Source organism: Branchiostoma floridae, chromosome 18, assembly GCF_000003815.2.
Source record: "Branchiostoma floridae strain S238N-H82 chromosome 18, Bfl_VNyyK, whole genome shotgun sequence".
Taxonomy (NCBI): Eukaryota; Metazoa; Chordata; class Leptocardii; order Amphioxiformes; family Branchiostomatidae; genus Branchiostoma; species Branchiostoma floridae.
In genome coordinates, this window is record NC_049996.1 from 9,190,766 (window position 1) to 9,217,857 (window position 27,092).

General features: G+C 40.4%; 2 protein-coding genes across 2 annotated transcripts in view; one reads left to right on the forward strand and one right to left on the reverse strand.

The window, feature by feature from the left end:
- The window catches only part of LOC118406216 (kalirin-like), a gene marked incomplete in the record, with an annotated part of 160,338 nt that extends 143,582 nt beyond the window's left edge, over nt 1-16,756 (forward strand). Inside the window, 20 exon segments of the mRNA XM_035806117.1 lie at nt 58-173; nt 536-706; nt 1,153-1,534; nt 2,386-2,577; nt 3,374-3,551; nt 4,050-4,741; nt 5,275-5,507; nt 6,061-6,193; nt 6,450-6,477; nt 6,786-7,070; nt 7,523-7,660; nt 8,591-8,758; nt 9,159-9,240; nt 9,789-9,989; nt 10,472-10,616; nt 11,001-11,086; nt 11,443-11,564; nt 12,051-12,201; nt 12,693-12,825; nt 14,304-16,756. Of these exon segments, the coding sequence (XP_035662010.1) occupies nt 58-173; nt 536-706; nt 1,153-1,534; nt 2,386-2,577; nt 3,374-3,551; nt 4,050-4,741; nt 5,275-5,507; nt 6,061-6,193; nt 6,450-6,477; nt 6,786-7,070; nt 7,523-7,660; nt 8,591-8,758; nt 9,159-9,240; nt 9,789-9,989; nt 10,472-10,616; nt 11,001-11,086; nt 11,443-11,564; nt 12,051-12,201; nt 12,693-12,825; nt 14,304-14,369 (3,702 nt within the window).
- A 1,125-nt stretch (nt 16,757-17,881) lies between these two features.
- On the reverse strand, nt 17,882-20,708 carry LOC118405921. Its single transcript, XM_035805771.1, has 5 exons — nt 20,414-20,708; nt 20,207-20,299; nt 19,581-19,736; nt 18,895-18,987; nt 17,882-18,492 (listed from the first exon to the last, which is right to left on the reverse strand). Exons 1-5 carry the CDS (start codon nt 20,645-20,647, stop codon nt 18,367-18,369), a joined length of 702 nt encoding a protein of 233 aa, XP_035661664.1. The 5' UTR covers nt 20,648-20,708; the 3' UTR covers nt 17,882-18,366.
- Between the last annotated feature and the right edge of the window lie 6,384 nt (nt 20,709-27,092).

Here is a 27,092-nt window from a genome sequence, read left to right on the forward strand (position 1 = left end):
TATATTAATGACAATAGAATAGAAATTGAATAAAGAGGTTTTTTGTCTCTTGTTTAGGATGAGCCTGGGCTCCCAGATGAGGCAGAAGGTGGGGAGGGGGGCGCACCCCAGAACCAAGCAGAAGGGAGGGGAGACACACTGGAGAGACAAGCCAGCGCACTCAAGAAGCGGCGGTAAGTTCCTATGTGTCTGTTTCCTATATACCAAGTGTATAAGTTACCTAACATGATAACTAGGGCTCTGGGACCTGTCTCTCCATCTAAGAACGGAAGTTTGCTTGTTGGGAAGGACAAAAATTTCTCCCTGTATCTGAACGTCATGACATTAAATTGATAAAAATAACACAATCAACAGCAAAAATCAACATCTTAGGCTCCAAGACAGTGAGTAGGAAGGAAAGGAGTTTAAAGCTTGAGACAGCTTCACATAATTCAGCCCCTGGCTGTGAAGAGAAAGATGTCAGCCCACCTAATAAAGACTTAAACACTTACTAACTCACTGTAACTTTAATTTTTCTTCTTGCGTTCCTACACAGCTTCATCTTGCAGGAGCTTCTTGAGACAGAGCGAGACTATGTAAAAGACCTGGGGAGTGTGATGGAGGGGTATGTGGCCACCATGAAGGAACAGGGCATACCCGAGGACATGGAGGGCAAGGACAAGATCGTCTTCGGCAACATCCATCAGATCTACGAGTGGCACAGAGAGTAAGTACAGTTGGTGTTGTGCCCTTTTATCAGTGCTTTTTCTGTCTGTCTCATTGTTATTTTAGATCTACATGTACAAATGGCACAGAGAGTAAATAACCTCAGATTCTACCATTTCCCCTGTGATTTGGATTTTTGGTGTTGTTATTTTACGACTTTGGTTGAAAGAAACACTTGTCTCATGAGGACTGCCTTGGTGAATGAGATGATGATGAAGCGCAAAAAGTTACTGGAAGATATTACTTACACTTCACCACATCAGTCCAGATCAACAATGAGGATGATGAAGAAGATTATCTGAATCAACTTTGATGACAAGCATGCAGAAACAATAGCTCTGTGATTATTATATTGTAAGTGTAATATAAAGCTCTGCAGAGAAACTAATTACTTTTTTTCATTGTGAGAAAGAGATGCTGAAAGCTATTATTATGTTTCATCCACAGTACTTTCAGTGGTGAATTAGAGAAGTGCGCTGACAGTCCGGACCGTGTAGCGAACCTGTTCCTCCGTTACGAGCGGCGGCTCCACATGTACGTGGTGTACTGCCAGAACAAGCCCAAGTCGGAGCACATCGTGTCCGAATACATCGACACGTACTTCGAGGAAATGCGTACGAAGCTCGGACACAAGCTGAGCCTCCAGGATTTGTTGATCAAGCCTGTTCAGAGAATCATGAAGTACCAGTTGCTGCTGAAGGATCTGTTGAAGCACACGCAGAAGGCTGGGCTGGACTCATCGGAGCTGGAGGCTGCCGTTAACGTCATGTGTGTCGTGCCAAAGAGATGTAACGACATGATGAACATCGGGAGACTCCAGGGGTTTGATGTAAGTGTGACTCAGGTGTTCAAAAGCTCTCTATTTGCCTTGGATGTTTTTTCTATAATAAGTACTAGGCTCAGGTGTTCAAAATCTCTGTGATGGCCTTGGAAAGCACTTTGATATCAATTGTTATCACATATTTGTCAGATGAGTATAAATTTCTTAAATTTGATGAAACATTGAAGATTTGCTGCAGAATATATTTATAATACGAAGTTTTGTTGCAGAAACAAGTCACCTTGTAGAACTATTCCTTCAAAATTTGAGATATATATTATGTTTCGTGGAGGTATAAAATCTTCAGGTTTGCCTCGTACCTCAAGGTCAAGGGACTAGGTACATTAGAGGTATAGATTCTGACATAGAATACCTTCACAAACAATCTGAATTGTGTACTTCACCAAAGATAGATTGGCATATTAGCCAAGTATTCAAACCTTTTATAGCTGCTGCTAAATCTCTTTCCTCCTCTGTGCAGAGAAAACAAATTTTGACTTGGCAAGTATGATAGGTTTTGGATTCTGGGCAATACAGTGCAATATTGTTGACTGGTCCGAGCCATTTCTAACGATAACCTCCCCACCACCAGGGAAACATAAATGGGCAGGGGAAGCTGTTGGTCCACGACCCGATGATCATGTCAGACAACTTTGGTACATGACTGTGTAAGAGATAGTACAAATATTATTGGGCCATTTGTAATGATGATTTCCGCACCACCAGGGAAACATCAACGCGCAGGGGAAGCTGCTGCTCCACGACCCGATGATCGTGTCAGACAACTTTGGTACATGACTGTGTAAGATATAGTACAAACATTGTTGGGCCATTTCTAACGATGATTTCCGCACCACCAGGGAAACATCAACGCGCAGGGGAAGCTGCTGCTCCACGACCCCATGATCGTGTCAGACAACAGCAGCCTGCTTCAGTGGAAGGGCAAGGAGAGGAGAGTCTTCCTCTTCGAGCAGATCGTCATCTTCAGCGAGCCGCTGGACCACAAGAAGGGCCTGAGCAACCCTGGTTACCTGTACAAGGGGTGCATCAAGGTGAGGAGACTGATGAACTTTCTGACTCTTGCCTCCATCATGACCTCCATGAAAAGCGGCCTGCAGAATAGATATAATGGATCAAACAAACAAACTCATCTGTGTTGCTTTTCAAGCAACATTTCCTGCATTAAATGACAATACAAAAATGTACATTTTAGAACACATGTAAGATAGAAGTTACATACTCGAAGCAGTGGCCATAGACATATGTTTTGTCAAATCTCTAGTGTTATTTTGGCTCCTCTTGTTCCTTAATATCACAAGTATACTCTACTGGCTTTTGTGTCATTCAGATCATTGCAACATTGTATTGTTAAAGGTAATACATTAAAGTCAAGATGAAGAATTAGGAAAACATGACATTTCAATCAAACATATTGAATTTCCTGGGAATAATGCCAGAATTCCAACTGTTACCTTCAATTCTCCATGTGGGGCGTGCTCTGTACAAAGTTTACCTTCTGTAAGAAAATGTACCTGACCCCTTCGCTGTGAAAAAATTATGGATAGAACCCTGATTATACAGATGCTTAGAAGTGGTGCCCATCTCCATTTCTGTAGCCCATGATCCACACATTTGTGAAGCCACTACAGCGGGGGGCTAGTCCGCTGGTAGTGATATGTGTTTAACTCCCATACTCTTTCTTCCTCATTAGCGCTGAGTGCTAAGCAGAGAAAGCAGCAAGTACCATTTTTAAAGTCTTTGTTATGAGTTGGCCGTGGATCGAATTCACGACCTACAAAATGCAAGACGAACACTCAACATTGTAATAACAGAAACCTTTGTCCCCAGGTAAAAGACATGTCGATGATGCCTGACGTGGACAGCGACCCGACCAAGTTCAGCCTGATGTCGAAGACGCGAGACGGTGAGGACTGTTACATCCTGCAGACACCCGCTGCAGACGTCAGGGAGACATGGGTGGCAGAGATCAGCATGCTACTGGACAGGCAGAAGGACTTCATCAGAGGTGAATATAAACTTCCTTATGTTCTTTTTTTGTTTCTTACAGATGTAAAGCTGGTTTGCCATTATCTGCTCTCACTCACTCACTGCATGGTAACCTATAGCTATATCCGTTGTCTTCAAAAACAGTATTTAGGGATACCAAATCAACAGACGATGATTTAGTACAACTATTAGAAAATCTCATCTAAATTTGCACCAGTGCATTCCCTGGGAAATTGTTTTAGTATGTACATACATATATATTCTGTATATACAGAATTGCAAATATTCAGTTGACAAAGTTTTTAGTTCAAACTTCTCAGTTTTATTTAAGGTTTTTTTTACCCGGATTCTTCTCAGAAATCAGTATGTTTTAAAACGATTGAGATCTATAGTTCTCATTTGATTTCTTGCACAACAGATTTATTTTCAGTCCAAATTTCCAGGCAATGTTTGGTAAATTGTTTTCCATGTAACTTATTTTGGCTAAACTAAAGGCATACTCTCACTTTGCTTCCAGCCCTTCAGTCTCCTATAGAGTACCAGCGGGATGTCCTGTACGCCAGCAATACCTTAAGAAAAAGCTTCTCCAGTCCGACCCCCGTCCCTGGGTCCCCTCCCTCCATCCTCACCCAGCAGAACTGCCAATCAAACTGCGGCTCCACCAACAGCCTGCCCGACTCCAAGTCCGCCTTCCGGAAGCATTCCGTTCCCGCGCTCATGATCAACAAGGAGAATAGCATGATGGACGGGAGCCACAGTCTCCCGCGGATGAACAAGAGTCGGAAAATCTCGCTACCAACCCCTCCTCTTGGATCACCGACCACTCCAAACTCACCATGTCTCTCTCCAATTCCGATGGAATTCTCCAAGGAGTCTTCCCCCATGAATTCCCCGTCTGGAGAGAGTAGCGGATCTTCTTCTGACAGACGTTTTCCCTTCAAGGAACAAGGGAGCGGAAGCTCCTCTCCCAACAACAAGCGCAAACTGTTGGACAACCTGAAGCCGAACTTTTGGGCGGGGAAGGGGAAGGAGCCGTCGTCCCCCACACGGACTCAGGCAAATTTCATGGGTGCCAACGGGGCGGCGAAGAGTCAGATGTCGCCCGTGAAGAAGAGGAATGTGGAGAACAGAATGAGCGCCACGAGCGACTGTTCCATGTCCAGCCACACCAGTGATTACTCACAGAGATCAGAGGCCTCAGAGTCAGGGGTAGGTTGATTATTCCATGGTGATGTAGATGTATCTAACTGTTGTATGAATTAGAAGGTGGAGAACTTTAATGTCTGATAATCATTAACAGCAGTTTGACAACTGATGATATTACCATCACTGCATTGTGTCCCACTTTGATTTACAGGCTTTTTAAATTTGCTGATGACTAACATAGCTGAAAATATTTGTAATGACTGGAGGAGTTTTCTATTCGCCATCTGAATTCGCTATCTGAAAGCCTATTTTCTGCTCTAGTATGCAATACCTATACAGTTAAACCTCTCCAAGGAAACCACTTGGGACTGATAAATTCTGATGCATAAAGTCAGGTAGTCACTATAGACAGGGTTCTTGATGCTTCTGCCAATAAGAAATATAATATAACAGACCGCCAAAAGTGGTCACAAAGGGCAGGCGGTCCTTATGTAGGTGGTCACTCCTATACATGTGTGTAGGTTTGATTGTATTTTGTCTATGTATGATAATTATTGCATGAATAACACTAATACATGTGCATGAATGGTTTTCAGAGTGACTATGGCATTCCCACGGAGCTCGACGTGAAGCAGTCTTACACCGCCATCAAGGAGGACGAGATCACGGTGTTTAAAGGCGAGCTGGTTCAGATCCTGGCCACCAATCAGCACAACATGTTCCTGGTGCACCGCGCCGCCACCGAGGAGTCTCCTGCCGCAGAGGGATGGATCCCCGGGGACGTGCTGGGCTGTGCCAAGGATGGGACCGAGGGGGAGAATGCCACCAAGTAAGCTGACAAGCCATTTTTCAGGGTTCTAGCCAGGATTGTAGTTTTAGTGTAATGGTAATGGCAAGGTAGTGAACAACCAAGGTGGGTATTGGCCCTGCCATGGTGAGATTTTGAAAATGTAGGGTAGAGAGGGAGAATGCCACAAAGTAAGCTGACATTTTTATACGTAGCCAACTATCTATTGTCTGACTTTGACTTTATTCAGATCAACATTTAGCATAATATACAAGTATATTGTAGCTATTCTTCTTGTGATCTTTCCAACAACTTATTATAACAGGACAACATCTAGACACACAGGAACACATATACAAACCATACAATGTACATAAGATTCACACATAATAAAAAGTAAGGCTTACTTGAGGTCATATGTGTACAATATCTAAATAACTTTACATTTTCATACTGTTTATTGTCTATTTTTTATTTGTTTGGCTGTTCATAACTAAAAGTAAAAAGAAACAAATTTGGTATTCAGTTGAAAAGGAAAGAGCAAGATAGATGCTTATGGCAATGTTCATAATGAAAATGTGATGTGATGTTACAGAAACAAGTCTTGGTTCCACAAGAAGAAGCGTGGTGAGAAGAAAGACAAGCCCAGCCCCACCCACTCCAGTAAGAATGGCTACAGAACCAAGTCTAAGGACAAGGATCCTCATGGAACTAAAGTATCTGTCAAGGTAACAGACTTTAAATCACTACATACATGTAGTTTCTAGTATGTAACAAAACCCTGATTTTCTTTGTGAGAAGTCACAAAATCTTTAGTTTCATTATTCTTTGTATTTCTAAGGAGTGCAATGGTTTATCTATTAGCTTATTGTGTGTACATTATGAACATCTCTTCAATTTCTTATGTGATTTTCTTAACAATTCATCTCAACTATGTAAGGTGAAATTTTCAATATATCTAAAGGCTATTGTCTTATTTTTCAGCTGCTGAACCCAAACTACATGTATGATGGTATGTGCATCTCTTTTAAAAGTGTGTTGCTATGTGTGTTGCTATGTGTATGCATTTGATATCAAACGCAATGCATCATTGAGGTATAGATATAAGTAGGACATAGAATAGATTACCTATCATTCTCTTTGTATGCAACTTACTGCATTTTACCCAATGGAGCACGAATTCTATAAACTTCATTGTCATTTTTTTGGTAACTGTTGTTGGAAGGAACTTAGTTTACATATTGATTTAAGTTTAAGTTGGTATATGATTTGGTTGGCTGTGACACTTCAAAGGTTAACATCTTATCATTTTTTATGCAGCTGCCCCAGAGTTCCTCCAACAACTGACCAACACAACCGTCCAACTGGGCGACCCCGCCACACTGACCTGTCACGTGTGCGGCCGCCCGCGCCCGTCCGTGTCCTGGAGAGGCCCTGACCAGATGCTGCTGTCCCCCAGCTCCAGATTCAGCATGTCTTACAGCGATAACGGGGACATCCTGCTGCACATAGCCTCCACAGTACTGGGGGATACAGGACACTACACGTGTGTCGCTAGCAATGAGATTGGGTCTGTCACTACATCTGGCATGTTAACAGTACAAGGTAGGTGGTCTTCAAGTTAGGTTAGTTCTGTTATCTTTGCTAAGAAGGTGGTGCTTTTAGTACAGTTGTCCTTTGTGTGGGGACAACATAATGGAGAAGCCGTGGATATATAGATCCTTACAATTTTTGGTATCTTGGTAGGGGTTTGGAAAGTAAAGTTCAAGTTTGATAATGGGCCTCCTAGCAGCCTTCCACGGTACTGCAGTAGAACATCTAGCCTTGATATTTTGTGTTCTGGACGTGAAGAGGTTGTGATTTTTGAATGGTAGGTAGCATTTTTATGTGTGGGATGGGGATATTTTGGAACGTTAATTTTACAAGTACGTCAAATTTTCTTTAGAAGCACTGTTTCAAAAATGGGTTTGTCCGTGGTGCTGAAAACCTTCTGCTACATCGCTTGTCCACAGAAGGGAGAAAAACTTTTGGTAACAACCTCTCCTATTGGTCCACAGGCCGTCCTGGTGCCCCTGGTAGACCAATCATGAAGGAGAAGACTGCCACCTCAGTGACGCTGACATGGGCTCCGCCCAAAGAGACTGGAAACTGCCCCATCTCAGCTTACACAGTGGAGTATTCGGAGCAGGGAACCGGTACGTCTATAACTGTGCTGTTGTTGTGATTTAATCTGCTTGCAGCTACTTTATGGATTGGTTTTGAGAACTTCAGCATAATGCATTGCTTGCACTAAATGCAGCACTTTTTGCACTGTGCATGTGTGTACTGCACTTGTATCATCTCTACATGCAAATGCTAAATGTTCAATGTACTACTGTATGTTTTCCTTGCTATGCATGTATGTAAAACAGACTTAGATGCTTGTTACTAATTTGTCTCTGATTAAACCAATTAGTGTATTGTGACTTGCTCTTCTAATAAATAAATGTAAAAGAAAGTTTCAATCTGGATAAAAAAATGTGTATTGTATTGTCTCTACTGTGAATTGCATGAACCTCTGCATCTCAAAGTGTACATGTTGGCATGCTAAGATCACCTGTACTGCTTCTTTCTGGTAATATTGCAACAGAGCTGCTAATTATTGTGATGTCATCCCATCGATCATTGTCTTTAACATACATGTGAGCCTAGTCGTGGAAATGGTAAATGATTGGGTACAATATGCATGTTGGATTGTAAAGTCAGGGCTCAATATACTTGGTGCATGTGCACCCTGGTTCACCCAAAATTGGTTCTGTTCTGTGCCCCCAATTTTTTCTCTGGGTGCACTTGTGTAAATTTACATACTAGTATATGAAATTAAGTTGGAAAGATAATATAATGTCTGTCATAGTTAAAGAATTTTAAGTTGGAATTTGGGTTCTTTAAAATTTTCGACACAACAAAACTGTATGTAGTGCACCACTCACACTGGGAAGGACCAATTTTATAGGTTGGGTGAACCAGTGCACCTAATCTCCAAAATAAATTTTGAGCCCTGAGAACATGTACAATAGAGCCACAGTATGCCTGTTTTGTCGTGCCTAACACAAATAACAAACTGCTGTTCTTCTTGCGCCCGCTAGGGGTGGGGATCTGGCAGGCTGCCGTAGCCGTAGCGCCAGAAACCACACAGCTCGTAGACGACCTCACCCCAGGCACTGTTTACCAATTCCGTGTTAGCGCTAACAATGTCGTAGGCATCAGCTCTCCGAGCGAGGCGTCCGAACCCATCACGCTAAGGCCCGACACAGGTACCTCGTGTGGGACGAGTGCTTTCGGAATAGATAAAAAACTTTTAATTTTTCTAAATAAAGGAATGTGGTGTTGCTGTCACACTTTTAACACTTTTCTTTCCCCTTTGTTTACTTTTTGTTGTGGTGGTGTGAACTTCTTTGTTGTAAAATTTCTTTTGTGCATATTGTGACTTACTTGTGACTTTGTATGACTTCTACCTTATGATCCATAAAAATGTTTTTGAGTTTGCAACAATATATATATTGCACAATCATGTAATCTGCTATCATTTTGATTCAAAAGTGTAAAAATACGTGTGTAAGTCAGCAGGCATGCTTTATATGTCGATGATAGTCTATGCTAATGTTAGTCTTTTTTGTTTCTTACTGTAACATTCTTGTTGTTACTTTTCTCCAGAAATGGTGGATGGAGAGGAGGTGCCCAGAATACGATGGCAGAACGATTTTAGCGCATATTCTGAGATTAGTGAAATTGGCCGGTAAGTCAAGCTTAATGTGTACCAAATGTATCCACGAAGAGAAAAATAATAGAGAAATTCTGTATCAAGATGTTCAAAATAAAAATATCTGAAGGGATTGTATGATATTTGTAGACTTAAATTGTTGCAACAATCATTGTGACTTACATATTGTATCTTATATGGCAGAGACTGTCATTTTCATATGGACTATTTACACCATAGCCAATGCTGTAGGGTTGGTCCAAACTATGGTTAAATTACCATGTTCAATATTAACTGATGGAAGCCATGTATACAGTCACTGAACTTTTTGTTGTGTCAATTAAGCTTCTCATATATGTATTCTATGTATGTGAGACTGTAAATTGCGTCATTAGATTAGACTGGATTTATACTGTACATTTTGGTAACAAGAATGGGAAATTCTGATAATTATAAATGGTCAGTGAGTGTTTGTTTGAATTTTTCCCATCAATAATATGTACTTCGGATCCGCACATGCCTTAGAATAAACCCTTCTTATCTTAAGTTAATTTGATTTGATGTTAAATGTTCATTTCTTCCAGGGGGAGATTTTCTGTAGTGAAGATGTGCTGCCACATGGGGTCCAAGAGGGAGGTTGCCGCCAAATTCATCAGCAAAAAGTACCTGACAAAGGAAGCTGCCGACAATGAAGTGTCCATTCTACAAAGCCTCCAGCACCCCCATCTCAATACTGTCCATGAGGCCTATGATGTAGCTCAGAGCCTTATCATTATTTTGGAACTGTAAGTGAAGTCTTATGATATTACTAGTGACCATGCTAAACAAACATGCAAATAGTCCTGCCCAGAGATCATATATTATTAGCAATAGTAGTAGATTTATTTGAAGTTTGGTTTGTCAGATTGTGAAAAAATGTACATATAGTCCTATAGCCTTTTTGAGACAATCGAGACATTGTGTCTAGGGCAAGGTATTGGAGCCCAACCTACTACCCTTTACCTCCCCAATCAAAGTCAGGTAGCCATTTAATTATACTTGGACGGAGTTAGAAAGTTGTGTAAAGTGCCTTTCCGAAGAACACATTGTCTAGTTAAAAATGCCTGGAATTGACCACTAGGCTAGACGCTCAACACCACATTATACAATTGTGTCAAAAGAACATTTCTTTAAAAAACCCAATGCAAATGTGCAAATCAATCAATGACTGTTAATTGTCATGCATGATGTCTTGACTCTCATAATTACATCTCTTGATATATCCCAGCATCCCCCACGGCCGGTTACTGGACTGGATCGTGCTGAATCACCGTGGCAACTACACGGAGCAGCACGTGGTGGGGTACGTGGTCCAGGTCATGGAAGCTGTGCAATACCTTCACAACTGCAGGGTGGCGCATCTAGACATCAAGGTACGTCTTATATCCCAATGTCTGGTCATTGCATTTGAAACGGCAACAAGTGTTTTCTACCCTGTAGCCTCCATAGCTAGCTCTGTGGGCCTTTTTTGTGTTCTTTTTTGCTCATTTGCACTTTTGCTGCCCTTTTCTTCTTGTACTGGGTCGCTCTGAGATTGCATTTGAAGCAGCAAACAAGTTTTTCTATATATGATATCTCACTTATAAATAATACCTTCTGAGGTACTCTTTTTTTCACAAGGGATTGATCAGACATTTCCATTGAACGTGTAACTCATAATTGGATTGCTGTAATTAACTATTGCAAGATGCGATCATTACAAAGTGCTCACATGTATTTTTTCGTGTTAATTACGAGCATTGTTTTCCATTTTCTAGCCGGAGAATATAATGGTTGACGGTGATAGTCTCACGCCAAAGATCAAACTCATTGACTTTGGGGATGCCAAGCAAATCAGTAACAGGTAAGATCAAGAGTTTTTACATCAGTGCCTTAAGTAATACCTTAAGTGCCACTATGTCTTGTACAACGTAGGTATTACAATAAGTTTTTGGCATCACCTCAAGAATGGAACCTGTAAATCTAAATGTTGGTGCCATGTTAAAAGACACTGCACACTGTACCTTGCATGGTGCACCTGATTCTTCAATTCAACAATGTATCTATCTTTGAAGAAAGCAATCTTAGATATATATTTTTTGTTAGTACTTTGAAGATATAGACTCAAATTTATGCTTGTATCATACTTGTACATGTAGATACAACACATTCTGTGGCCCAGTGCCCTATACTGACTTGTTTTGCTCCTTTCTCCCACAGTAGATTCTACATCCACAACCTTCTGGGTAGTCCAGAGTTTGCTGCCCCAGAGCTGGTGAACGGACACCCTGTCTGTCTCAACACAGACATGTGGAGCGTTGGTGTACTTACTTATGTTCTGTAAGTCAACTTTCAACTTCTGCCTAGTGGCCCAAAGTACAATGCACAATCGTGTAATTACAGAAGACAATTTGCATGGTTATTGGAATCTAATTTGAGATTATTTACCCTTACCCTTTCCACTGTATTTTGTACCTCCTTAGTACCTTTAAGTCATTAGGGACACCTGATCATTGCTCCATTGCAAAGACAAGTCCCTTGTCCTTTTTGAGTCCCGCACTTTTTGAGTCAAGCTTCATCTGTATAGCTGGTGTAACTGCCCATCGATGTAACACACCAGCTTCGCAGACACATGACATGGCAGCAGCTGGTTATTTTACACTGAATGACCCGTCACAACTTTTGCATAGTATGAAATCAGAGAACCTGGTTTTCAAATTAATGAAAATGACACATTCAAAACTGTAATATATAAAAAAATGTTTGTAAGAAGATCAGCTTCCTTTCTTGTGTCCTGTACTAAAGCTCTTTCCCTGTTTGCCCCAGCCTGAGTGGCGTTTCTCCGTTCCAAGACGAGAGTGTGGAGGAGACGTGTACCAACATATCCAAGGTGGACTACTGCTTCCCTGAGGAGTACTTCACAGAGGTCACCGACCTGGCCAAGCAATTTGTGGCATCGTTTCTGCTCGCTGATCCAAGGTATAAAACATGAAGCCATTGATACTGAAACATTCTTAAAAGCGAGTACATGTGTCAGGTAATTTTCAAGATGAAATTATAAAAAAAAAATTAACTCACAGAATATACAGTCAAACCTATAGCCTTCTGCCTTATTAAGATAACTGACCCAATCGCTTCATACGTGCATTTTTGTATCCAGAGCTTTGCCCACGGCTAATACGTTATACTTACATGTAAGCAAGGATCGGCTAAACCAGGCTGACGTTTTAAATTTCGTGAGTGAGGCCTCTAACCAGCTGTCAGCAAATCAGAGAATTTGCTTTACCTAAGGCAATGCCCTGATTGGCCAATAGCTGGTTAGACATCATGTCCACAAAAGTGGAATCCTCAGTGCAGTACCCTCCCCAAGTTACATCATAGTTGCTGTGTGTGAGGCTCTCTATAGTAGAATGCAATGCGCCAGTACATGACATGTGAACTCACACAGTTTTCCTGTTGTCATTTGCCAGCCAAAGAGCGCAGGCTGCTGCAGGGCTGGAGCACCCGTGGGTCCAACACACCAGCTCTGCAGGGCCGGAGGCAGGACTGGCACACCTGGACACATCCAGACTAACCGCCTTCATCGAGAGGAGAAGCCACCAGGTAACCTCACAAATATGCAAAGCAGACAGATGTCATTGTCACAAACATTCAAATTTGCAGAAATTCTATTGGTTTATTGATAATATGTGATGATTTTTTTATGATAGCAAACAATGTAAATGGAGACTGAATTACTGTAGTATAATCTAATGAAGTAATGTACTTGATACTGTCTAAACTACAACTTTTTTGTGTATTCTGTTGTCTGCTTATTTGTGTCCTGTCCTTTTCCAACTCTTCTTCCATTCATTACAGTGTCTTCAACCTTTGATAGGGCACAGCACAATGCCTTATGTACATGTAATGCTATGATAATTTTTTTTCTTTTTTCTAATCCAAATGATCATAAACACTGAAACAAGTATTTTGACCCCCTCAGCATGTGTAATGCATTATGACCCCAAATAGAAAAAAACTCAGATAATTACTACTACTTTTTAAAAACTTGTAGTAGCTCAACTTGTAGATACTTTTCTTGCTTTTTCTTCTGAAAATGCAATCCTGCATACTTTGAATTTTTGAAATAGAAGTAACACCCCTACTGAATACCCCTCCCCATAGATCCATAGGAAAATATGTGGCTCAAAGCCCATGACAAGAAGGGGAAGGTCTGGAACTTTTCCAAAAGTCTTTCATGAAAATCATATTTTTTGAAAGCAGATTTTTTGCTTTCATTTTTTTCTGACAAAAAAGGTTCAGAATATTTCATCTCTTGATGAGGAAAGGGAAAAAAACAGAAACAATTTTGGAAAGTTCAAAGTTCAGCAAAAGCATAAGGTCAAAGTTCAACAGAAGCCAAAAGTCAAAGTTCAAGGCCTTCCCCTGACCTGTCTCCGGTGCCACCATTAGATGTACCCATTGGTGCTGTCCTTCCAGGACTTAGGGTAGCGCCACCTGCCTTGGGACCCAAGAATTGCAGTAAGGTGCTGATACCTTCTTCTATCAAGCTGCATTTCTTCCCCCCTCTTCTTATTCTTCATTGTTCTGGATAGATTTAGCTCACTTTGAAGGTCACCCAACAACATTAGCTCACTAGTAGCCCAACATTGTACATACAACCCTACTGTCTATCTATACTATAGTGTGATTTTCTTAACCTCTTGGTGTACAACTCTGAACATCTACAAATCCATATATTCCCTTCTTTTCTTCTTTTTCCACCAATGATCTGTTGGTTTCTCCAAGTACATTGCATGATGGAAGTATGTGGTGTGTCACCTTAGCTGTACATTTTGGTATAGAAAACTATGAACAAGAAACAATTTACAGCAATTTCTGTCAATAGCAATTGTGATTTTGCTAATTGCTACTTCATTAGCTGAAGCTCTTCACACCTACTTTCGAAAAGGTGATGCCTGATTTACTTAAGAAAAGGCCACAACTGCCGTGTTGTTTGCGGAAGTTCATTTATTGTTGAAAAATGAATGTTATGTGTGTGTTATTTGAAATGCTAATACCTGTTAATTGTGTTGTTTCAGAATGATACGAAACCAGTCCTACCCATGCAGGCGTTCTATCCTATGGGCATGACGTCTCGTGTATAAGTTTTACCGGGCTTGCGCTGTCACTATCAACAAGTCAACCATACCAAATCTGCAGTTACAAGAGGGAGAATTACTATATACTCACCCACATCATGAATAGGAGCATCCACGAAAGCATCTGCATTGTAGTGAGGTGGACCCGACCACTAGTATAACAGGGGAGTTATGTTTGGATGTACATAAAAGAGAGTGTACATATATATACAATGTAGCTGTTGTTGAATTGTTACACCTGGTATGCTGTTGTGTGGTGCTGAATACTTATTGTACAATAAATGATAACACAGTCTATGGAGGAATGTAGTTAAAATGTTGTTAATGAACTTGTTGGCTTTCCTTCTGTGCAACAATGTTTACCAGGAATGACTTTCTACCAGTCCTCAATGATTTGTCATCATACATGTCTACCTAACAGATATAAAGGAGTGCTGTTTTTTTTGTTTTGTCATGTTGTTCTTTGTTTTCAACAAGGAAAAACTCGAGTCAGTCACAGAAGGAAAATGATAAACAAATCGTAATTGAGTCATAATCATAATCATAATCAGACAACCAATGCAAATATAGCTAATTAGCTTAGGGTATCGTTGTCTTTCAATCAAGCAATCCTTTTCTTCAGCAAGCCCTGAAAATCCTTGAATACTTCTCTACACATAGATTTTTGTGGCTTTGTCATGTTGTTAGTTTGTATAGATAAATATAATAAGATTGTGAGAACTTTTGTCTGCCTTGATCAACTCTCTAGTGTTATCAAGGTCCAAAAATGTTTGATTTTGTTATAACTTAGAGAGTGGACTGGTGGAAGTCATCCCTGCTGTAGTTCTCTCCCCTCTACAAGATGCACTAATCATGTGTGCTGAGATCAGATAGAAAGAGACAATTTGTGAGCTGTACTTATTATATACATGTATGAACTTGTACCATCACCTTGTTGCATTACACACAAAAGTTGCAAATCACATTGTATTATGATCCCTAAGTGCCATCCTGTCTTGTACAATGTTGGTATCACACAAAAAAATAGATGTTTTTGGCATTGCCACAGGGGTGAGGCCCGTTTATATCAATTGATGAGTAGCTTTGAAGTAGGTAGGAAGCAATACAATGTCTTTGTGTCCGAAATAAATCAATGTTTGCAACATATTTATTGGACAGAAACTTTTTATGCCAATCAAGATTATGATCATGTACACATAGCTAAAAGAAGCTGACACAGTTGGTGTACGTTAGAAGATAGTGTTACAGGTTTTCCTCGAGGGGCATGAAGTATAAGATTGTCGTCTGCTGTAATTTTTTATTCACATATCGATGGCACTTTGTAGATATTTAGGAACACAATCATGGTAAAATAAAAGCACCTTTCACTTTGTTGCAGCCTCTGCATGTGGGCATTAAGTAGGCTTTAACTGTCACAAAGTAGAAAGCAGACCAACATTTTTTGGCGACGCTCTCAGGCAGCAAGCCATTATTGTAAAATCATGTACTTGCAATGATGAAATATTCCAAGAGTGACAAGTCCATCAAAAAAAGTCCATGAAAATTACAGATGTGTCCATTCCAAGAAATCAGCACATTGTAGTGTACAAAGATATGGTGTGGAGTGACTCATAGTTATGTATAGTTACTCCGGAGTTGTGAAACTATTTGAAATGGCAACCGTGTTCCCGTGTGCGCTAAATTTGTCACTTGTGTGGAGCAGCACAAATTTCCACATTTCTAAATGATGAAAACTCTATTGTTTTCAGCTATTGATAGGAACTGCATTATAGGAAATATGTAAGTCGTATGTTAGCTTTTTGTACATACTGCAATGTCAGGAGATCTCTTGAAGATCAGTGTTGTGGCATATTAGGTATAGAATTAATAAGTAGTGTGTAGGTATTGTGGATATGTAAATGTAAGTTTTGAATGTCAATATGAAAGCATTTAACCTGTAAATTTTACTCAAATTTTGTATCTGTTACTCTTGTGTACTATCTGGGAAAAGATGTTTTTAAGTGCAAGTTCATTCATTCAGTCATTCTTGTTAGGTTAGATAGGACATTGCAATTGTAGGCAAACTTTGGTGCAAACTGGCATATTTACATATTTCCAAGTGATTTATCATAAGTTTGCCATACTATGCAATTGTTTGTCGTTAAACCTAAAGCTATACCCAGAAAGGTATTCGCAGTGGAAGAAGTCCTTTTCTTGTTGATTGCAAATGTGTTGCAGATGATAAGGAATTTCCAAGTTGCCCAGAACGTCCTGTAGTTATTTGATGAGGGTTTCCTCTACTGTGCCACTTTGCTGTCTGACGCTGATGTGTTCTTTTTTAAGGAAAAGGACTCAAATATCTCTCTGCATGTATTTGTGATGAGGTAATTTATTAAAAAGTCACTGCCCAAGTATCTGTGCTTTACTGTTTTTCTGAAGAATGGTGTGGACAAAGTTCTCTGATTGAGTAGAGATTCACTCATGCATGCGACTTCCCAATTCAATGCCTTTATTTGGATTTCAAATTCATATCATTCGGACAAGCAATTCTTTATACAAGCATTTCATTAATTCTATTTCACAACGTTTACACAGGAGTCGAATGATACAAGATATACCATACTCTTGCAATTTTTACTCTGGAAAACACGATTGGAATGATTCAGAAGGCAACACTAAGTCTCAAAACTTATGCACTATCATATTGCAGCAATTATACTATTCATTCCCTTTAATGTAATAGATTTAAGTTTCCTTAAGGTTTCAAGCACTAGTATCGTCAAATCAGTCTGCTAAAAACATTATCCACAAGTCTATTAATACATTGTAGCCTAAGGATGGATCTCACAACTGTATATCATTGGTGCAGGTCCGTCTCATATCAGTCTATATGATACAATATTGCAGCTTATTGCAACGTCCTTTTGCAGCTGAGCATCCGGAAATTAGACACACAGAGCCATATATACTTACATATTTTCAGCTCTTGGTATAGATAATTGTTACACCTATACCGGAAAACAACAAGAAAGGATATACATTTTTCACAACTATGCGTAAATTGGTACCAACAGGAGATGATGGATCTTCCAATATCTGATACTGAGTGTCTATGTATGGCAAATAACACCTTCCGGAAGAATATTGGAGATAAAAGTTTCATACCTTATAACGCCCACTAGCAAATTAAAGTTGCATAAGCACCAGACATAACGTTATATACATAGTTAATCATCCGCTCTCAATTGTGACTTACACAAGTAAGACCTTTTACATGATTGCACTATGTTCTGTACAAGCAGTACTGAAACTATTTACAGTGATTTTTAAGGAAAAAATGACCCCTCGTGATCTTGTAGAAACATGACGTCATTGAAAGTGTACGTGTTGGCTAAGAAGAAGGCCTCCTTCACTTCCATCTCTTGTTCTAAATATGTTTTTCTCAGAGCCCGGCCAATTTGATTCTGTTTAGAGCTTTGACTCAAATGAAAAGAAGGATGGTGCAAACATCCGGGCATCTTTGACCCGCTAATGACGTCACGTTTCAACATGGCCACCTGTTAGAGCGAATGGGTCCGTTTTCCTGAGGAAGGCTGAACCATTGGAAAGTCGGTGAGTGTTGGAGAGAAATTTTACCTTACCTAAGTGCTACCTTACAGCATAGACCAGTCTACTGTCCAGGTGTTTTTTTTTTGTCTTTACTCCATACGACGTAACGTTACCTATCCTCTGATGGGTAGAAAGGAGGAAGAACATCATTCCAAAGGACCGACCCTGACTATCCACCACTATTCAACCAACTATTCAATCAATTCAACCAATGTCAGCATGGCAATTTATGGCTCGACCAATGTGAAAGTGGCTGCTTGTTCTTCCGAATATTTGCATTTTTATGTTGCACTTAAGCATTTCTACGTTTTGACCAAAGTTGACGGAACTAAGCGTTAGAGGCTATTTGAAGGAGTTTTCAGTATCTACCTAAAGCCTGGTGTATGGGGTTTTGGAGTAGCATGGATGTTCTCTATCATTGCTGTCTGCAGTGCGGGTTCATGTGACGTCGTCGCTCCATGTTGACCAGCCGGATGACCTGGTGCAGGACCCGGATGTACTTTAGGATCTTCTCGTCTGACGTCAGACGTGCCGGAGATGTCTGAGGAAAAGAAGTTGTAAAATCCATGAATCTCTTTTCCTAAATATTTCATTAACTTCAGTTAGAGTGGATACGCAGAACAGCAACCTTTTTGACACAATCAAAACAATATTTCCAACTCTTCACCAGTTAGTAGACCTCCAAAACAAAAATCACGTAATCCACCCATCAAACTAATCATTAAAGACGTGGGACTTTTCATCAGCAACTGCCTCCAAAGAAGAAGTCAAACCTCCCAGTAAAGAATGTAGAATCATGCATATAGATGGCTGTATAGAATAGACACTTGTAACTTTTTACTCTCTGTACCCTTGCAATTAGCCTACGGGCATGGATTTAATCAGATAATAAATCGGAATTAATTATTTCATGTTTTAAGAAATGGAAAGACCCGGTCCTCACCTCTAACCTGACTTCTCTGAGGCGGCCTAGGATCCCAGTGGTGACGTCTAAACAGTGGCAGTTCTCTTCCGCGCGGTTTCTGTACAGCCGAATCTGTCAAAACAAGAAGAAGAAACATCAGTCACAGCGTCGAGTTAAGTGTATATAAGAGGCAGACTTACAAACCATTCTTGCGGTTTCTGTACAGGAGAATCTGCCAAAACAACAACAAGAAAACGTCAGCTATAGCGTCAAGGTAAATATGTATCAAGGAACGGGATTTTACAAATTAAACATACGTTACCACCGTACTTTTTTCATAAAAAGAAGAAGAAAAAAGTAAATCTCTAGGCACTGCATCATTTTTTCTTGCATGAGGTCAGTTTCACGGTACATTACTCGTCAATTTCATTTCCACTCATGAAGGATGCTGAGTTGAATTGGAAACGTTTGTAATTATAAAACATTTGTCCATTGGTTTACTAGTAGATTTGATTGAAACACAAGTGTTATAGTTGCTTTTTGGATGTGCAACCTAACGTTAAAAACGCTGCGCTCACTTTGGCCGGCGTTGAAATCAGAACAATGTTGCTTTCTTTACAAGGTATATAAGTGTAAATCCTGCTATGGGAATCACATTTTGTGGTCTTAAATAGGATCATACCTTGAACTGTTATTTAAAAGAAAAGTAACTGACTAGAACGTACCGTGTTGTTCATGGTCGTGAGAAGCTCGTCCATGGCGGCCAACATCCGGGTTCTGTTTCGCGCGACGTCGACCGGTAGAAGGGCGGGGTTCTCGTTCAGCTCCTCCGTCATCAGGCCGACTGAGATGGTGTACAGCAGGTTGATGCGTTCCAGGGGCTGCCCAGGAAAACAAACGGCAAATACGTTATTTCACCGTTTACTTCAAAGTCTTCAGAAGCTCTGCTTCGAAAGCATTTTGGAACTCAAAAATTGTTTCCAAAATAAGCAACGAATTCGAACTACTAAGGTCTACTATTCATTCATATTTCGACCTGCAAATGAAAAATGGTCAAAACGTTGCCCGGTGTTAATAGTACGTGCACAAATAGAAATGCTGTCAAAACGTTTAATATATTTATCTCAAATAAAAATCCACTGAAACATATTGAGCTCTACACAAAGGGAAAACATAGATTTTGTTCCATTCTCATTCATTCATTTGTTTTATCAACTTGAGCTTTTGACGTACAGGCAGGGAGACCAAAGTTATCTTTGTACCACCGCAGCACTTTCTATCAACGTTTCATGGAGTCCTGCTTTTTGATTTTATCCTGTGCGAAATTATTCAATACAAAAAAATGTCTCACCGTTAACGTAGGATCCCCCAACTCTTCTCTGATTGCGACGACTTCGACATTCAACAAATCCCAGTCCACCACGTCTGCGGGAAATCTCAGTTGCTGAAAAACATAATTTAAAATATCAAAACTGGAATAAAATTCTTAGTTATACAAGCGTCTTTATGATTTACGAATATAGTAGAAATTCCACTAGATCAATTGTTGAGTTCTTACCGCGTATCCCTCCAGTCTTTGTGTGGCCAGCTGAGTCTGAGTTTCCAGGGCAGAGTCGTAGGAACAGTAGAGAATTCTGTCTGCTCGGTGTTCGTGTCCGCTCGCGATGTGCCGCCGAATTCTCCCGACGATCAGACCTCCGTCCACCATCACCGACGGGCCCAGGACCACCAACAAGGCTAGCGCTACTTGGAGAACGACGCTCTTTGTCTCGCTAGTCGTCTGGAACACCATTTTCGTTTCGGTTGTCGGAGCTTCTTCGTCGATCGCGAGAAGAATTTGACTTAGAGAAGTTTGCGTGAAAAAGGAAAGCGTTAGAATTTAAGGGCACCAAAGCCTATATTTTAAAGACATCGAAACGGAAGTGACGTGTGTGCTGTAAGTTTTATTTTCATTCATTAGAGGAAGGAAAGTAGGAAATGACGATTTTTCCGTCTCTCTTTCATCAACTTAATGAAGAATACAAACAACACAACTTAGTCTGTGCACCGGTTCTTTTCCGCTCTTCCGCAGAAAACAAGCACTTCCATAAAAGGAAGAAAGTGGTCCTCCAATTTGGATGTCCCCCTGATTAACACTATAAATAGGTATCTTGTATCCTCTATAGACACCATACACCAGGATTGGTTATCTTCGAAAGGTGCAGTCTGGCTGAAAATAGCCCAAACGACGCACATTCCCATCCGAAGACAGGAAGCCACAGGAGCTCGTCTGGAAACAAGAGTCTTTTCGGAAGAACTGAATCCTTTTCTTCCTCAACAAAACCCACCGAAATAATGAATCCGGAGATGATACTAGAGAAATTGATCTAATACAGCGTCTTGTGGTAGATTCTTACAATCTTTCGGACACGTAAGCCATGTTTTAATCAACAACACCCCCCGCAAATCCATTTGCAAAGAAGAGAGAAGACGCCATTTTGGGAAAAAAATGTTTAAACACCGTAGATCAGCTATGTACCTAAGTCTCCACTTTGAAGAAACGAATAATATTGTTTTGGGAAATTTCACTAATAGATGTTCAAATTTTCAGACGTACGAAACAGTGTTAAAACTTTGTTCTTTTCTTTGACGTAGCTTCACTGCTTATTATCGCTCTATTACAGATATCTGCACGTTGATTCTCAGTTTTCTCTTTGAAATCTATCCACTTTAGGGACACTTAGCTTAAAGTACAAACTTTTTGACAGGCTCCTTTCATATGGTTTCTTTGTGGCTTTGAATTTGACATCGTGGACATAGTTTTGCAATCAGTATGTCAAGGAACTCGTATTAGAGATACCGGAACATTAGCTAAAGCATGATAAGGTGGGAAAAGGTGGAGCTAGGGGCCAGGGCCTGGACGGGACACTTATGCAGGTAGTCAACTTTTAACACTCAGTTCTTACTAGTAGGTATTTCAAAGTTCTTTTCCAAAGATGATGATCGTTTATGTACATGTATATGTTGAGGTCGTTGACTTATAGGTCGCGCTTTTTTGTTTTTGTTGTGGCGTGTATCCGAAACTAGGTTAAACGGTTTCTTTTACGTGGATTAAGTTACAACCAGTATGTCCAAATTCTAATTATGGTCATCTTCTTGATTGCACAGGGCTAAATTCTTGCAAAAAATAGATGAAACGTCTTCGTATACATTTCATCAAATAAAGTGGGAGCAAAGTTTGCCTAAAATAAGCTTAACATGTTTTTTCGCCAGGAAATAGCACATCGTGCATCCAAAATAACTGACGTACTGAAAATTTAATCACAGGACCAGAAACTAATACCAAACCTAGGACTTTCAATACACATAGTAGCTCCATAGTTTAACTAAACTGGACATTCGATTCGACCCTCAGAAAGTTAGAATATCTGACGCTATACACACTTGAAATTTTTACAAGATATAAACAAGATACAAAGACACGCCCTTACCTTTTCCTCTCCTTCCAAAGTCACTGTTCACGTGGAAAGTAGAGACTCGTAAGAATCCGCACAGATCGGCACATCATGGGGACTGTTTATATAGTGTCCAGAAGACCATTAGCTCGCCTACACCCCCAAACCCTGTCGTCCTTAGTTCGTCCATTGTCTTGTACCCTTGAGGCTATCGACCGTTCTCATTTCCTTTGTCAGATTTTTACCAAACATTTAGACACAGTTTTTCTACCCAAATTCATCTTTTGTCTACGCTTTTGCGTCATGTACTGGCTCTCATTGACATGTTTCTTGGAGCTATAAGTGATGACCATCGCTCAAACAACGGAAAATATAACATTGGTCATCATATTTGGGGTCCTAGGGTTATAAAAGTTTGTCTAAAGTGCCCTTAAAACTTAGGATTACGTACATGCAAGTAGTATGTGTTTTGTACATCAGTTCTTGCGTGTTAAGAGAGGTGATTATGGTTGGAAAACGTTTAACTTTCAGTGAAGAACCATCTGTTTTCGTGCAACGAAAGTTACCAGGCCCTTACTTCCAACCATCTACTCCTGTAAACTTTATTCTCAAGAGTCATAATGTCCTTTCAAAAATGTGGACGTATAGCCGGCGCCTCCGTGTATGTGGGAGCTTTAAGGCGTCAATCCTCTGCACTTAAAAGAACCCATCACACTTATCAATAATAGTAATCATAAAGGTGACCGGTCGTGCTTGTACGGATACGTGAGCCGTAGCAAAGCCGCATTATGCTACAAGCTGACGAAAAGGCGTCTGAGGTTCATCCGCGGAACCTTTTTACGTACATTTCAGTACTATTTTGGTCCTTTCCTTGGTGCTGAAATCACAGTTTTCCAATAGGAAAGCAGCTGTCCATATGGAAATATAGTAGAGACATACAGTGTTATACATCGCCGTTGGGGTTATGCATATACATGTCTTACTGTATATACATATACAGGAAGATAAGCTAAGTATTCGTATCATTTTATAATAGTGTATGTGGTCAACACGGTAACAGTTGTATCTATATCTGTGTAGCCGTTATAACCGCCCTTCAGCATAACAGACCAGCCGGCGCGGCAGCAGCTGGTTATATTACACTGAACGACCTGTACATGTCTCACCTCACTTTTACACATCTATCTGCAAATGTTGGTGATCCTAGTTGATATGATTACAACTGTGTGTAGTGCATATTCGTCTATCATGTCGTTCTGTCATCTCTTTTCGCTCGGAAAGACTCGTCCTGTATGTTTCACTTGCGCTTTAGCTGGCTGCAATATGACTCTCTGACTACTGGAAGATATCAAAGGTGTTCACTCAGAGAAGATATGTGGGAGAGCAGGCTTTCTCCCGTAAAAATAGAGCAGAAACTTACACATGACCAAACGCCGAGGCCAGGGTCGCACGCAAGGCTAGCCGTTACGAGATCGAGAGGTACTAGGTCGGATGTTGGATTCCTAACATTCTTAGCTAGATGTTGTGTCCTTGGGAAATGCATTTTACATGACTTTCTTCTCTCAGCCTAGTGTCAAAATGGGTACTTGACTTCGGTTTGGGGAGTAGAAGGCCGTGGAAGGAGAGGCATGGGCTCCACCATTCAACCCAGCTGCCTCTGACGGCCTCAACAAGGCGTCGGGATTATATATATAATTTGTAAGTTCTGTCCTACACTGTATTGTCATTGTAACAAAGGCTGTTTCTATCCACACATAGCTAAACATTTCACATCCTTCCTCAACGAAAGTTTCACCTACGCGGATGATGAAACTTAACCTGACGTAAAGTCATCTCGCCAAAGTGTCGTGGGAAATGATCATGACCATTTTGAAACCGTTACCCAGTCTGTCTCGGGGCCTTAGGTCCATACCGCCTCCATAGAACACCTGATGACGTACTCTATCCTTAACGTGGGCACCCTGTATACGTAAGTTCCGCTCCAAACTTTTAAATGTTGTATCACAAGCGGATTCAACACCTACATAATTCTATTTATATCACTTCATGTGACACTAATCTAGACATACGTAGTTCCTCCGCCGGCACGTCCTCTTAAAGCGAGAAAAGCGTCGAAGAGATGATCAGTCAAGAAACGAAAAGCACCGAAATGGTAATGGCATCATGTAGTCATGTTCAGGCTAGGCGTACCCGTAGGCGTACCCGTATGGCATGTATGATGCTTTTCTATGACTAAAGCTTCGTGTTTCATGATACACACAGACAGACAGACAGACAGACACACACACACACACACACACGCACACACACACACACACACACACACACACACACACACACACACACACACACTCTCTCTCTCTCTCTCTCTCTTAAACGGTAGGAATTTCAGAATCATTAAACATTTTAAGTCCAAATAACGTTACTCAATGTCATTAACGTCATCAATTATCTTTCATGAACAACAGGTGGTTCGCATGATATTACGTATTCTAAACAGGTGTTCCCGTGATGCACCGTAAAGTGGACGAGGTGCAAATGGCGTCTGTGTAGCAGAAGAAGAAAAACTTTGGTCAGAATTCGTCCCAGGAAGACGGACTACGTCCGTTTTAGGTCGTAAGTAGTACCTGAATATGTCCTTTATATTCTCCTGACCATTACAGGTAAAGGTCTATGAAAGAGGGTTAAGTTTCGCTGTAAAAATGAGAAGCTTCTCCCGGCCATATGATGGTATGTATATCAGGGGCCTCTACAAGCGCAATGGCTTATGGGTCTGAGTGAAGGGTAAACATCAATCTCCAAGCAGATGTAGGGATGGGAAATTGGAACTTTTTTGGCTGCCCCATTTTTTAGACAAATGCAATCTATTTTGTACTGTTTCAACTGCAAGTTACACTTTCGTGTCTTAGTTAATGTCATGTATTTTCTATGAAATGAATGATTTTAAATGTTGGGGTCTTGCTTGCTGTGACAATTTAATTTTTTTGACATGATCACAACAGAAAAACTTTCAATGATATTGAAACTTTTTCTGAACATTGTACGTTGCAAGATGCGGAAATATGCATAGCATCTACATTCTATCTCGAAGTTCTAGTAGCTTTTCTCAGCCTGAATGATGCTTCACACAAACTTACAAGCCGGTATCTAACATTATATGTAAATCTTTGTCTTTATTTCCTCAAAATCTGAAATAACTGTAACAGAACAACAGGAATTGTTGTGCCAGTGGATAAATGGGTTTATTTCAATGAAATGACATCATTGTTAGTCACGTGCCTCTTTAGTCAGTCTGAGATCTGGACTGGTTGGGCTGTGAATAAATGCTGCTCCGTGAGTTGTTCCATCAGCAGCCTTTGGTCACTGAGTGGCGTAGGACTTAAATACAATACCCATCTCAACGCTTGTCTCACATGTACAGGGCCCAAAATACTTTTTTCAGCCAGGTTGTTCTAGTGGCAACCTGAGTCAAAAGCCAGGTTGTGCCATCAACATTTCAGGTTGCCCCACTTTCAAATTGTTACTCTCTTCAAATCAGCTACTTTTTCATTATCTTTTCTTCCAGTTATATGTAACTATGTAATATGTTTATGTTATAAAAAAATAAATACAAAAGCTTATGCATGCATAGGTAGGGGAAAAGCAGTGTTCCATTGGCAAAATGTCAGGTTGCTCAGTGTGCAACCTTGGTTTAAAATTAAGTTGCGCAAAGCAAAATGGGGTTGCATTTTCAAGTGGGCAAGTGGGTATTTTGAGCCCTGATGTAACTTTGCATTATGATATGATTTGGTTTGACATGATTTGCTTATGTCTCAGGGGCCTTTACCTTCGACATGTTACTCACAATTCCTTCAATATTTAATGTTGTAGGTATAAAACTGAGATTTCAGCACCAAGGACAGGACCAAAGTAATGCTGAAATTTTCCTTATCAATCATGCTAATGAAGTCATAATTTACACACCATTACATCAGTCTTTGTTAAAGTCCGCAGCTGAAATGCCCCCTGTAGTTCCAAAGAAAGCTGCTAGATGCCCCAAATTTATGTCACTTCTTTCTGACCACAAGAACTATTTCATTGATAACAAGATATCAAAACTGGAAGTTCCATTGCAGTACAGGGGGCCAGAAAGACACTAGGGGCCCATAATCTAATATCAAGGTCTCATTAAAACTTACCACATACAAAATCAATTACCACTATCAAAACAGTCCATCCATCTCAAGGTAGTGTGTTTACAGATGGACAGACAAACACGCACACAATGACTGACAAAGACATAACCTTCTGTCCGAAAGTAATGAGAATCTGTTTCACCAAATTGAATACCAAGGCAAGGCTCAGGCTGCCCCATGCTTCTAGTGAAGTATACCAAGTGATGTCAACAATGCTTCAGACTGTTTTCCTGTGGAAATTTTTTACTTGTTTAGTGGTTTTGGTACTTGAAGCCCCACACCAGAAGAGAAACAAAACCACTCATGTTATTTTATGGGTGATATTGCTAAAATGAACCAGTTATTTCTCTGCTACGCTGCTGATTTTTATGGAAGTTTCCTGCCATGTGGTCTTATGATTCTCATAAATGCTGTCACTTCTGAGCTTCTTTACTGGCAGACATTCATAGGCAGGTAGCTTCAACTATCTTATATGTAGGTAGGGTTCTAAAATGCCAAATAGATTCCTTTGTAGCAGATTGTACTAATTGTTTTGAGCATTCTCAGGTTTTTACAGACAATTGAGTTCAGGTACTAACTGTACTTCTAAATGTAACTATAATTTCAACCTAATATCATTTGGACCTGA